This window comes from Palaemon carinicauda, chromosome 27 (genome assembly GCF_036898095.1).
Source record: "Palaemon carinicauda isolate YSFRI2023 chromosome 27, ASM3689809v2, whole genome shotgun sequence".
Lineage (NCBI taxonomy): Eukaryota > Metazoa > Arthropoda > Malacostraca > Decapoda > Palaemonidae > Palaemon > Palaemon carinicauda.
The window spans coordinates 70,374,500-70,387,767 of record NC_090751.1 but is presented as its reverse complement, the minus strand read 5'-3'; the positions used below and the strand labels follow the sequence as shown (position 1 = coordinate 70,387,767).

Here is a 13,268-nt window from a genome sequence, read left to right as displayed (position 1 = left end):
TGCTTTTTTGTTGACCAGGCGGACATAGTCTTTTTATAGTTTATTTATGACATATTTGTTTTTGATGTTGTTGATAGTTTATTATATGACATGTCTGTTTTGACGTTGTTTCTTATTTTAGAATTATTTATTGTTAATTTGTTCTCTTCATTTATTTATTTCCTTATTTCCTTTCCTCACTGGGCTATTTTTCCCTGTTGGAGCCCCTGGGCTTATAGCATCTTGCTTTTCCAACTAGGGTTGTAGCTTGGATAGTAATAATAATAATAATAAGAAGCATGCAAACAACGGTTGGTACAACAATGACATTTACGTCTCGTCCCTGTTTTGTCTGGAGAAGGGTACTCAAGAAGACTAGAACATTGGTCAGCCTCTCAAGGGCTCTCATAGCTCTGCTATGGCATTATGCAGAACGGTTTCCAAACCTTCTGCAGCTCCTGATAGAGCCGCCAAGAGAACCCTCTCCACGTCACAAACAACCACACTTTGACATCTACCACAAGCTATAGCTTTACTATGATTGTACGCCTGGAGACTACCCAGTACCTCCTCTCTCACAGAGGCTTTTCGCAATAAGTTGCGAAAAGGTTGTCTAGATATCTGAGGAATTCCTCAGCATCAGTCTACCAGGCAGTATAACGTCTTCTGTGGCTGGTGTCATGGAAAAGCGTATCTTTCCACTCGATATCTCTATTCCAGCAGTAGCGGAATCCTCCAGTATATACAAGAGGAAAAGACCCCCCTTTTCAGTTTCAACCGGTAAAGATGATCACTCAACCTTGAGCCTCGCCTTCAAACTGAAAGGAAGGGATATCCTCTCATCGCTAGATCTCTCCTCATACGGACTTACAAATTGCCTTTTCCCAGTCGGAATTGAGACCTTCCTCTCGGAACATGGTTCAAGTTCTCCGGTCTCTAAGGAGACCTCCTTATGTTCCACTTCACCAGGCAACAAATTTTCACCTAGTTTAGAAGACAGTGTTCCTACACGCTTTGACAGCATCCATACGAATCAAGGAACTTCATGGTCTCTCTTTTGACATTGCCCATTAATGAGAAGGGTGAAAGGCAATGTTCAGTTTTGTCCCCAAGTATGTCGCCAGACACAGTCTCCACTCTGTAACTAACGATCCAGATCATCTGTTACTGTACCCTGGGTAAGGTATGAGGCTCTATCTTAGGAGAACAACAGCCCACCTGGGTCCCTTCTCTTGTCATCAGCACTGGGAGAGAGAAAAGGAAGATCACCAAAACATCATCTCTGCTGGATTCACAGTCATCAATTATGCCCTGAATCCAGATCCTCATCCAACTTGTCGACTCATGATGTCAGGGGCATAGCTATGCCCCTGGCCCTTCTAAGCAGATTACTCTGTGACGCAGGTTTTACAAACAAGGGTGTGAATGCTCCAGGTGACTTTCACAACCTTTCTCCTGCAAGACGTGACCCACAGGAACTCGATACGATCTCTATTGGTCCTGTGGTGGCTGCACAACAGCTGGTTGTATACCTCAAGCTCCTTATTGGACAAGTAGCAGAAGGTTAAAGGCACTGTTACCCAGTTTTAGTCTGCATGAATGAAAAGATTTGACTGGCTCTTATTCTTTTCTTCATCCTCCCCTCTCTTGGGAAGTGCAGCATCCTGGGTTCTTTGCTTAAGCTGACCTTAAACCACTGCAGGTAAACCATGCTCCCTTGTCTACCTAGTATTAAGCTAATACTGTTGTGTCCCCATACCCTAGCGAGGTGGTATTGGGAAACTCTTGGTTACAACAGTTTTTCCTACAAAAAGACTCGGAATAACTTTACCTAGCCGCGGACCTTGCATAGCAAGGTTTTAGCGAGGCGCAGGGACTCCTTATTTTGAGTACTAACATACTCAAATAAGGAGCCCCCGAGTAAAGCCAAAAGCCAGATTGGCAGGGACGTCCACCCTTCCTAATGGGAGAGTCACCCCTAAATAAATAGCGTAGGTTTGTTTTACAGTTACAGAACAAATGACAAATTCATTAGATAATTTTTATTTTTTTTAACGATACAAACCTTGGCTATTTATACAAACTTGCCTGCCAGCCCTATCCCCTTGAAGTCCTACCTCCAAGCAAAGTGAGCTAAATCACTGGTGTGTGAACGGGAGTGGTAGCAAGCTACCCCCTCTACCCCTGCTAACTAGCGATGTGGGTAGTTAACCCTCGCTAAATTTTAATGGCTCGTCATTTCAGCTTCGCAGAAAGTAATACCTCCTAAATAAATAGCCAAGATTTGTATCGTTAGGAAAAATACAAATTATTTACGAATTTGTCATATTTTGTTTATGTTTTTGTTTACAACATTGATTAGTATTTTTATTTCTGTCAGATATTTAGATACAGAAAGTAGTTCTTGGGAAATTCATTTATTCACTAATATTGATTCATATTTCAGTCTAGAGTTGATGTATGGTTAGGATTGTGGCATCTGGGCACCAGTGCCACAAAACAGCGCTATGACCATCGCAATGATAGCAAACCAGGACCCACAGGAGGGACCGCCCAATACTCCACCACAGGTCAGTATGCTCAGAATTATAGTAATGTATTTTGTTAAGGAAAATTTTAGTAAAAAATCATGAACTTATTAGGCTTTGTTTCTAGTCGGCTAAATTATCCTGTTGTTTTCTGCTTGGCATTATAGAGTGAATGTTACAAATAACTCTTAAAATTGAATGATAAGTTATTGGTACTGTTACTGTAATAGAAGATAGGAAAGGTATGAAATTTTTTTTTTTTCTATTAGCTCTGGGATATCAAGGTTGAAATTTGGGTTATACCACCGTTTCGTTGTATTTTACCAACACCATCTGGTAAGTCGAAGCGATGCTAAATTTTGTTCATAGGTAATAGATTTGTACAATAGTGTTGGATGCTGCTTCGAAAAAGTAGCAACATTAAGGCTTAAAAATTGTTAACTAGTTATCATAGAGGAGAGAAAAGTATTAATTAGGTACCATGCAAGAGGTTCCATTTAGACAAAATATTATAATGATATGATAGCAACAATAAGTGATTGAAATCATCATTAAAGATCAATCTGTAAACTGGCTTATTGTTCTAAACAGAACATGGATTGTGTGTAAGTTGAAGTTACACCTGACAAGGAAATTAAGATATTGATAGAAACCCCATTCTGGGTTTGAAGAAAGATACTAAAACATGCAAGATTATGAAATTCTCATCGTCCCCTTCAAGAAGTATCAGGAAGCTTCGTTGAATATAGCAAAAAATCAATGCCTTTGTTAAAAGACTAAAGTGATAGCTAAGACCTTAAGTGCCAAAACCTCTTCGATGTTGAAACTGAGATATGATACTTTATATGGTCCTCAACAAAAAATTAGATTACAGCAGATTGGTGACAGTCTAACACAAAGGAACCATAGATTACTAAAAAATTTTGATCCAAATGAAAATCACCACACTTTGTCAAAAAAAATGTTTGTTTCATACCATATACTTTGCTTAGAATTGCATATGCTGTATTTAAGGGTTGAATAGGCATGCAAATTAGAGAAGTAAAACTAGAATGAAAGAATTAGTGTGTCGACAGCTCATCAATAGCTCAGGAAAAAGTGAGAAACCTTGCAAAATGTTAAAGAATTGATTTAGATAAAAAAAAAAAACCTTGAAGGTATTTAAGAGTAGAAATTCCAATGTAGAAGATATGGTAAAGTTCATAAAACTGAATTAATCCTGTACTTCCCTATACATGAGATATGACCCTTTGCAACAATTATAACTAGATCCAGGTCATCATGATATGAAAACCGAGCACAAAGTTTGAAAGAGTACCTGTTGACAAGATTTCACTTTGTGCTAGGAAATGGCACACCAGTTGTCAAGGTTTTCACCAGTCACACTATTTATTGAAGTTCAACATTTAACAAAGAAAAGGTTGGGTAGCTAATCTCTTCATTTAGAAGTGTGTTGTTAGGTGAAAAGTCTTCATATCAATAAGCTAGAGTTTTATTATTGAAGAACTGCTTTTATGCTATCCTAAAACTACTATATTAGGAGGGTACAACAGTTTGGCCATAATAGGTGTTCAAGTGGTACATAAGGAGTATAGAAGTTGTAAATTTGTACAGGTAAGCCTATATACTTTATTTAGAAATTAATTCATATATTGTAGTACCTAGGTCCTCACTAGTGGTACGAAATGCAGATGTCAGCGGGAGGTGCACTCTTTCCTCTTGAAATCCTGTGGTCGAGTTGCTTTGGTGAAGGATTGTTGTTTATGATCCTGTTAGAACTCTTAAGTTTTCTTAGTGCCACATTTGATGTCTGAAGGGTAGTGGTGAGTAAAAATAGTTTGCAGAATGTATTATTTACTGTGTATGTAAAAGTATTTTGCAGCAAGTGAGTATGGTTTTTGTTTATTTTATGTACTATAAACATTTGACAGAGGTGGATAGAGTTAGTATGATGTATTATTTTTGTCTGGCAATAAGGAAAACTAGTACAGTAGATTACAACTTAGTTCAGAAATTTGTCTTGCATTTGAAGTGTGTTTGCTGAATTGCTTAAGATTAGTTCCATAAGAGATGAAAGCATAGTTCCATAAGCGATGAAAACGTGTACAATATGTAAAGTAAAAGTTCTCTTAACCGGTCGCCTATCTGTGGGACTTTGCTGTTGTCGGATAATCAAAAGTGCCGTTGTATAAGGTTACCTCTTATAAAATGTCTAAACCTATTCAAACTTCCTATTATGTCACCCAAGTAATCACAAACAATTGATACACACACTAAACATATAAGGGGAGCAGTATCAGTTGCTTAACCCGTGAACTGCTACAAGCCTCTTGAGCGGCTGTATGGGAGACTGCTATAAGCCTCTTCAGAGCGCAATTTTCTATTTCTTCTCGCAAATTCCCTTGTGAACTTATTTGACTTGTATTTTTTTCAAGATAAAACAATATATCTGGTAAAAATTTGAATGTTTATAACTCTATTTTACCTATACAATTATGTATATTGTAATATAAAACCTTCCCATAGATGTACTTTTAAGTTTTTTGCAAGGCAAAAGGGAGAATTGTAAGTATTTTCAGTTAAAGCGGGTTGTTCCAACACGGAGTACTTACCTCGAACTACTTTCTTAGGAGTATCTGGGATCTCCTCCCAACCGACCAGAATTTTGTGTAGTTTACCCTACTCCCATTTTCTATGCGGGGTAACCTCTGGCAGAGTGATACGAGCTTGCTCAGGTCTGGATCTCCAGTAAGTTTTCTGGTCGCGTCGCGTTAACACCTCGACGCACTTTCCTTACCCAGTGTGACCCCTTTGTGTCTCACGCGGTCCCCACATGGTCCCATTGTGCTCTTTCCTTACCCTTTCCTACCCTTTCCCTCTGTGTTCCTGTGTCTCGCGGTGCCTTACTAGTGCGTGATGGAGCATCCTCGTCGTTGTCCTGGGCGTATGGCCGGAAAATTGTGTGGCAGTTTTCTGTCGAAGCCTGAAGTCGACCCGCACTCCTTGTGTTTGTCGTGTAGGGGCAGCATGTGTTCCCCTACGGCCACGTGTCCGGAGTGCGAGTCCTGGAACGAGGTGCAGTGGGTGCGATACGGCACCAAGAAGAAGAAGGCATCCAAGATGTCGCCTAGGAAGCCGAGCATTTCCTCGCCACTTACTTCCCCCGGTGCTTCGTGGGATAGGGCTTCTCAGCGGAGTGAGTCGCCCCTTAGGCCTGGGAGCCGTGTCCCAGCCTTCAAGTCTTTGACGAGCCGGCAGGAACGCGAGAGACATTCAGCAGACGTGAGGAAGCCCGTAGTAGCCTGGTCCTCCGTGAGGACAGACAAGCCCGGGACAGAGGCCTCTGTCCCAGCGGCGATGCCCGTCCTCCATCCAGAACCGAGGGTATGCCGCGACAAGAAGATGCCGCCTCCTCAAGCGGCACCCTCCGTCGGAGTTGCCCCTTTTCAGGCAGAGGAACATTTGACGGAGGTCCTAGGAGACGGCGCGGAGGGCTCAGCGGCCAAGGTCTCGGCATACAGGAAGGTGATAGCTCTCATTAGAAGGCACCACAGACTGGACGAGCCGAAGCCCGCCGCAGACGAAGACTGGCTCTCGGGCCTCAGCAGGTTGGTTGATACCCCCATGCAGCAGAGGCCCTCACTGGCTCTTCCCCTGGCGAGAGACATTAGACTGGGCATGGCTCATATTGACAGGATAGTGGCCAGTCATGCGGACGCCCCCAAGAGTCAGAGCGCCTCCAAGCTCCTCCAGGGCCTCAAGACCCAGAAGAGGTTCTACCTCCCTGAAGGGCTTTTTGCTGGTCCCTGTACTGTAGAACCTGCAGTCGCCATCCTAGGTCAGGGGGGCGCAGAAGAGAGAGCTACTGTCGCCCCCGTTTGCTTCTCCCCGTCGGAGACCTCTGTGATGGAGGATTTGGCCATGGATCTGGTCTACGTCTTGTCGTTGCTAGATTGGTGGGCCTGCACCCTGGTGGGTTTTCAGGCCTCGCACGACCTCTCGGTTCCGGAGAACCAAACATTACTGAAGGAGCTGATTAGCTCAGGAGGTAAGGCCCTGAAATTCCTGTCCTACCAGTCCGTCTCACAGGCGGCCAATTGGGTCCTTCGCAAGAGGGACACAGTCCTCAGCAAATTGGTCAGGAGGCCGAGGGCCTTTAGGAACTTACCCCTATGGGGTGAGTCAGTGTTCCCTCTGCAGGTGGTGGAGGAGACGGTAGAGAGGGTCAGAAAGCTCAAGGATGCGGGAGAACCCAGACCCCCTCCAACAAGAAGACCTGTACATAAAAGACCATTCTCCCACGTCTCTCTCCCTCCCCGTGCTTCACCTAGCCAACCCAGAAGGGACCCCTCGACCACGGCTTGGCCCCAGCCTTTACAGCCCACCCGTCGAGGAGCTCCGACTTCGCAGTCAGCCTTCAGGCCTTCCTGTTCGGGCTCCAGGAGAGGGTGCTCAGGCCGCGCTTCTCGAAGGAGGTAGGAAGATAGGCCGCCTACTCCTGCCGACGCCACAGGTGGGGGGATGCCTCAAACGATCTTGGCAAGCATGGTGGGACCACAGAGCGGATCCGTGGACTGTAACTGTACTAAAGGATGGGTACAGGCTGGCCTTCCTAGCGGAAGTCCCACCTCTGATCCCAGATGAACAGGCGGAGTGGTTGGCACCCAAGGACCCCTTGAGAGTAGCAGCGTTGCAAGAAGTAGTCTCGGCAGTGCTGGCGAAGGGTGCAGTGGAACCAGTCAAGAACCCAGGTCCGGGGTTCTACAACAAATTCTTCCTGGTGGAGAAAGCAACAGGGGGCTGGAGACCGGTCATAGACCTCTCAGCCCTCAACAAGGTTGTGTGCAAGACCAACTTCAAGATGGACACCCCGAAGTCGGTCCTAGCGGCCTTGAGGGAGGAGGACGTTATGATGTCCGTAGACCTCAAGGATGCCTACTTCCAGGTCCCTGTCCATCCCTCCAGCAGGAAGTTCCTAAGAGTGAAATGGGGTACCCAGACGTTACAATTCAGGACCCTCTGCTTCGGACTGTCGACAGCTCCTCAGGTCTTCACGAGGATCTTCGCAACAGTTTTAGCCTGGGCACACGAACAGGGCATCCGCCTGATTCGGTACCTAGACGATTGGTTGTTGCTTTCAGCCTCAGAGGAAGTACTAAGGGAGCAAGGCACGAAGCTCCTGCAGTTCTGCAACGTCTTGGGTATCATCATCAATCTGCAAAAGTCCCAGCTGATACCCTCCACCAGGATGACCTACCTCGGAATGGTCCTAGACTCCCGGTTAGCGAGAGCCTTCCCTTCCGCGGAGAGACTAGACAACCTGGAACAGATCCTCCGGCCCTTCCTGTCTGGCCAGCTCAGGAGAGCCAAGGACTGGCAGAGACTGATAGGCCACCTCGTGTCGTTGGAGAAGTTAGTCCCCCAGGGAGGCTCAAACTCAGGGGAGTGCAGTGAAACCTGAAGGAGCTCTGGAGCCAGGGGGACTCCCCGCACAAGATAGTCCCGGTGTCCCCTGAGACAAAGGAAGTCCTGGAGTGGTGGTACATCAGGTCGAACACCCTCAGAGGAATGCCCTTCCAAGCCGACCCTCCGGAGATGCTTCTGTTCACGGTTGCATCCAAGGAGGGCTGAGGTGCCCATCTCCTCAACAAGACAACAAAAGGAAAATGGGAAGGCGAGGAGATGAGCCTGCACATAAACGTACTAGAGATGATGGTAGTACAAAGGGCGTGCCGAGAGTTCGTCCTACTGCTCCGGGGAAACACCGTGGCGCTGATATGCGACAACGCCAAGGTATGTGGCCTACGTGAAAAAGCAAGGAGGACTAAAGTCGAAGGAACTGTGCAGTCTCACAATGGAGTTCCTAGAATGGGCCGAAGTAGAGCAAATCAAAATCTCAGCTTGGTTCATTCCGGGGAAGAGAAACGTCCTGGCCATTGGCCTCAGCAGGTTGGGTCAAGTGGTAGGGTCCGAGTGGTCCCTGCACCCAGAAGTGTCCAAGTCCCTCATTCTGAAGTGGGGCTCGCTGGTAATAGACCTTTTCGCCACGAGACTGAACGCACAACTCCCCGTGTTTTGTTCTCCTGTGCCAGATCCAGCAGCAGCCTTCGAGGACGCCTTCCAGCACCTTTGGGACAACCTCGACGTTTACGCCTTCCCTCCCTTCGGGATGCTCAGACAGGTCCTCAACAGAGTAAGACGGGCGGACAACCTGTGTATGACTTTGGTAGTGCCCTGGTGGCCGGAGAGAGAGTGGTTCGCGGATCTAATGGAACTGGCTCGCCTTCCACCTTGGCCCCTTCCGGACAGACCGGACCTTCTCCGGCAGCCTTACTTCCAAAAGTTCGACGAAAACCCTCGGTCCTTCCGCCTTCACGCGTGGAGGTTATCGAGCGTCTCCTGAGGAAGGAAGGGTATTCATCGAGGACGGCGTCGAGGATGTCAGGGTACCTTAGACGTTCATCAGTCGCGGTATACCAGGCGAAGTGGGCTACCTTCACCAAGTGGTGCTCCTCGAAGAACATCAGGCCGTTAAGGGCCTCCATCCCCTAGGTAGCAGACTTGCTGGTCTACCTTAGGGACGAAGTGGGTACTTCCATCCCAGCCATCAAAGGAGTCCGAGCAGCCCTGGGGCAGGTCTTCCTCCTGAAGGGCATCGACTTGGGAGCCTCCAGACATATCTCGATGCTCATCAAGAGCTTCAAGGAGTCGTGCCACCCCCTGGCTGTTAAGAGTGCCCCAGTGGGATGAGGCTAGGGTACTGAAGATGCTTTAGGAACCTCCCTTCGAGCCCCTCAAGGACATCTTAGATAAGGAGCTCACCCTCAAGATGGTCTTTCTGTTAGCTCTGGCATCAGCAAAATGAGTAGGTGAGATTCATGGGCTGTCTTACTAAGTCTCACACTCGAAGGGATGGAGAGAAGCTACCTTCAGATTCTTACCCTCCTTCGTAGCTAAGACTGAGAATCCAGCGGTTTGGGACCCCAGGTTTGAAGGATTCTCGGTGCCAGCTATCCCTCGTTCGGAAAACCCGAGGGACTTGCTTCTGTGTCCAGTCAGGGCGGTACGTAAGTACCTTGAGAGGACGGCCAAACTTGGTCCCCAAGCCAAGAGTCTGTTCGTCTCCTCAGGACTGGTAAAGAAACCAGTCTCCAAAAATCGGATTTCCTTCTGGCTGCGGCAGGTGATCATGAGAGCCTACAGTAGTGCAGGGGTTCCTCTTCCGGGGAAGCCTAGACCCCACGACATTAGAGGGCTAAGTACTTCGTTGGCCTTTGAGAAGAACATGGCAGTGGGCCAAATCCTGAGGGCAGGTACATGGTCTAGTCAGTCAACCTTCACAGTTCACTACTTGAAGGATTGTTCGAGGAGGTCCCTGGACGGATTCTCGGTCCCGTCATTTCCGCGCTCCAAAAGATTGGAAGGTGTAGCCCCGGGAAAACCACGGGCAGTAAGTCCAAGAGACACAGGTTCCTTCCTTACCCCCTTTTTCCCCTATTACCTTACCTGAAATGACTCTAAAATCCTTTAACTGCCATGGGATACACCGTCAGTGAAAGAATACGTCTCCAAGGATTTTTACAGAGGCGAGTTACTTGGACACTAAGATAGTTTTTTGGGTAGTTTTCCCTATTTCTTGTGTTTTCTTTTGGGGGTCAGCAGAACCTAGCCTCCTATCTAGGTTCCTTTTCTTTTTCTCCGCATCACGGTCTCTGGGTCCTGAGGGACACTCCCACCTCCTAAGGTATAAGTTGCCTAAGAAAGTAGTTCGAGGTAAGTACTCCGTGTTGGAACAAATCACAAATTTTAAGTAATTTGTATTTTTCCTAACAGTACTTACCTCGAACTACTTTCGGGTTATGGCCCGCCCATCTTACCCCGAGTGCCTTACAGGACTTGGTAGAAACCTATATGTCAAAACTTAACTGGAGATCGAGACTTGAGAAAGCATGCTCTCTGTCACTGGGTCGCCTCATGGCTCGTATCACTCTGCCAGAGGTTACCCCGCATAGAAAACGGGAGTAGGGTAAACTACACAAAATTCTGGTCGGTTGGGAGGAGATCCCAGATACTCCTAAGAAAGTAGTTCGAGGTAAGTACTGTTAGGAAAAATACAAATTACTTAAAATTTGTGATTTTTTATTAACATATTAAAAACATGATCTATGAAAAACAAAACATATAACAACATACATTCCCATACACACAAACTATATCACAGCATATTATATTGTTTAGGAAGGGAAATAAAACCTGTGGAAACTCTCAAATCCTACAACACATACATACACACACACTATCAAACTGAAGGGTGCTGTTTACTCTGTAAAAACAAAGGAAGGGGTCATGAGCCATGCAAATTTTGAGATAAGAGCTACACAAATTAATAAAAGAAAGAAAAATATTAAAATCATTTAAAAAAAATTAATGAACAATGAAAAACAAAACATATAACAACATACATTCATATCCACACAAACTATATCACATCGTAATATATTGTATAGGAAGGGAAATAAAACCTGTGGCAACTCTCAAATCCTACCACACACACACACACACACACACACACACACACACACACACACACACACACACACACACACACACACACACACACACACACACTATCAAACTGAAGGGTGCTGTTTACTCTGTAAAAACAAAGGAAGGGGTCATGAGCCATGCAGATTTTGAGATAAGAGCTACACAAATTAATAAAAGAAAGAAAAATATTAAAATCATTTAAAAAAAATTAAATAATTTGTATTTTTCCCAAACTTTTTTCATCATCATATGGATGAAAGTAACTTGCAGGAAGCAAAATTTCCCAAGTTACTGTAATTAGTTCTTTGTCGCCCACAATTTCATTGTTCAACTTATATTCTAAACGATCGAAAAATTCATTCATAGATACAGTCTTCTCATCAAATTTATTACTTGTCTGCACAGTTTTTCACTACAATGGAACTTTTTTCTACGTCGGAAATAGCTAGAAAAGTACAGTACTGTACTCACTTGTGTGGCAGTATTAAGAAGTCCATATTTAATAAGGAGTTTGTCACGTATCTTGCCAACAAATGAGTTACGAACACTAATCTCGTTATTTGGAAATAAAAGAGTTGTTTTATCAATAACACTTTCATATTCACTGCAAAAGAGATGTAGATTACCAGAAGTCATTGTTCCGGATTTTGAATTTACACAAGAAAAATTACGCTTAAGGCTTGTATTAAAACCACCGTGTAATAATGGCATCAGAGAATAAAACAATAGCGATAGAAAGCGCACACTCTTAAACACAAATGCATTTTGAAGAAACTGCATCAATTGTTTACATTGCGAAACGACAAATGAGCTTTTCTCTGGCGTAAACACAACAAAGCACAATCGTTGATTAGTTTATTACTACACTGTGGCAGCGCCATCTGTTGACCGCATTTGGTGGTAAACAAAAGAAAGCGATACGCTGACTGATAAACTTATTTCCTATATCTTTTCTGCATATAATGTTTACTTTATTTTTTCCTTGGCAATAAGCAAGTACACTAATAGTAGAAATTCACTGATGAAGTTTATGAATAAGAGTTATCCCTACCTGGACTCGTAAAACTATTTACGGACAATTACAACTAAGTTAATCCTGGCAAGGTCGCCATCTTCATATTTACGCGGTCTCTTGATTCCTTTCTTGTGAATTCTTGTAGATCACAGGTGAGTATTATTTACGTTTTATGACAATTACTGTACAGTTTTCAATTCCCTTTACAGTAGTTTGAGGTTCCGAGTTAGTAGGTAGGCTAACAGTTATCCATGTACTGTATTGGGAAAACGGTTATAGCGTTCGAGTACTTGCCCACTCTAGTCCATTTGGGTTTCCAACGTAGACATAAGATGCCAAACTTGAAAAATACTGATGGGGCAGTAGGAGGTTACAAATACACTCTAATTTGTTAAAACAGTCAACAAATGCAATTAAGGTAGATTCGTTTACAAGAGGGACACTCTTGGAGTTGCTTCCATTAGGTCTTGACTCCAACTGATTTCCTAACCTGTGGCTCTAATTTCTAACATATTTTTGTGTTTAAATTTTACAAATGTTTACTTTTAAAAAAATCAATCATTTAGAATCAATTCCATGAAATTAAATGATAACATATAAAAAATTATAAATAAAATAAGTTTTCTTTGTCCCTAACTTTTTCATAATTTTATTTGTAATTTTAACTGAAACTGAATTCTCTACATGGTGAAACACTGATAAACTTCAATATGCCATTAAAATCAACAGTAAATACATTGAGAAAAGCATGTTGACTGAAAACTATATATGCTAAAATAAAAAAGGTAGTTCAAGTAATGATTATTTCTTTTAGTAATTGAGAAGAAACCTTCAGTAGTTTGCCTTAATCAAATGATTTGGAAAGCATAAACGTTAGTCTTGATCATATAAACGTAAACAAGAGAATATGTATATTTGCTGTTATTTCATAATTCAATACTTTTAGGTGAATATTACATGTACTACTATTGGATACATTTATTAAAACCTCGGCTTTATCAAAATCTTGCTTTGGAGCCAGATAATGTTTTCTTCTTTTAACCGATTCAAGCAATTGTTTCCCATTTAAATTTTCTCTATAACATGTCTTTAGAATGAGGTATTGAAAATATAAGATAAAAATTTTACATATAATTAGAACTTTTTATGATTTTCAAAATTTGCATATTTTTTAAACCTTAAAATTCTGAACATACCTG

General features: G+C 43.6%; 1 protein-coding gene across 1 annotated transcript in view; it reads left to right on the top strand.

Moving 5' to 3' along the window:
* faf (ubiquitin carboxyl-terminal hydrolase-like faf) overlaps positions 1-13,268 on the top strand; it is a 346,068-nt gene that overhangs the window by 40,749 nt on the left and 292,051 nt on the right. The window contains exon 2 of the mRNA XM_068351160.1: positions 2,426-2,549. Within this exon, the coding sequence (XP_068207261.1) occupies positions 2,487-2,549 (63 nt within the window). The 5' untranslated portion in view covers positions 2,426-2,486. The remainder of the gene's footprint in view (positions 1-2,425; positions 2,550-13,268) is intronic.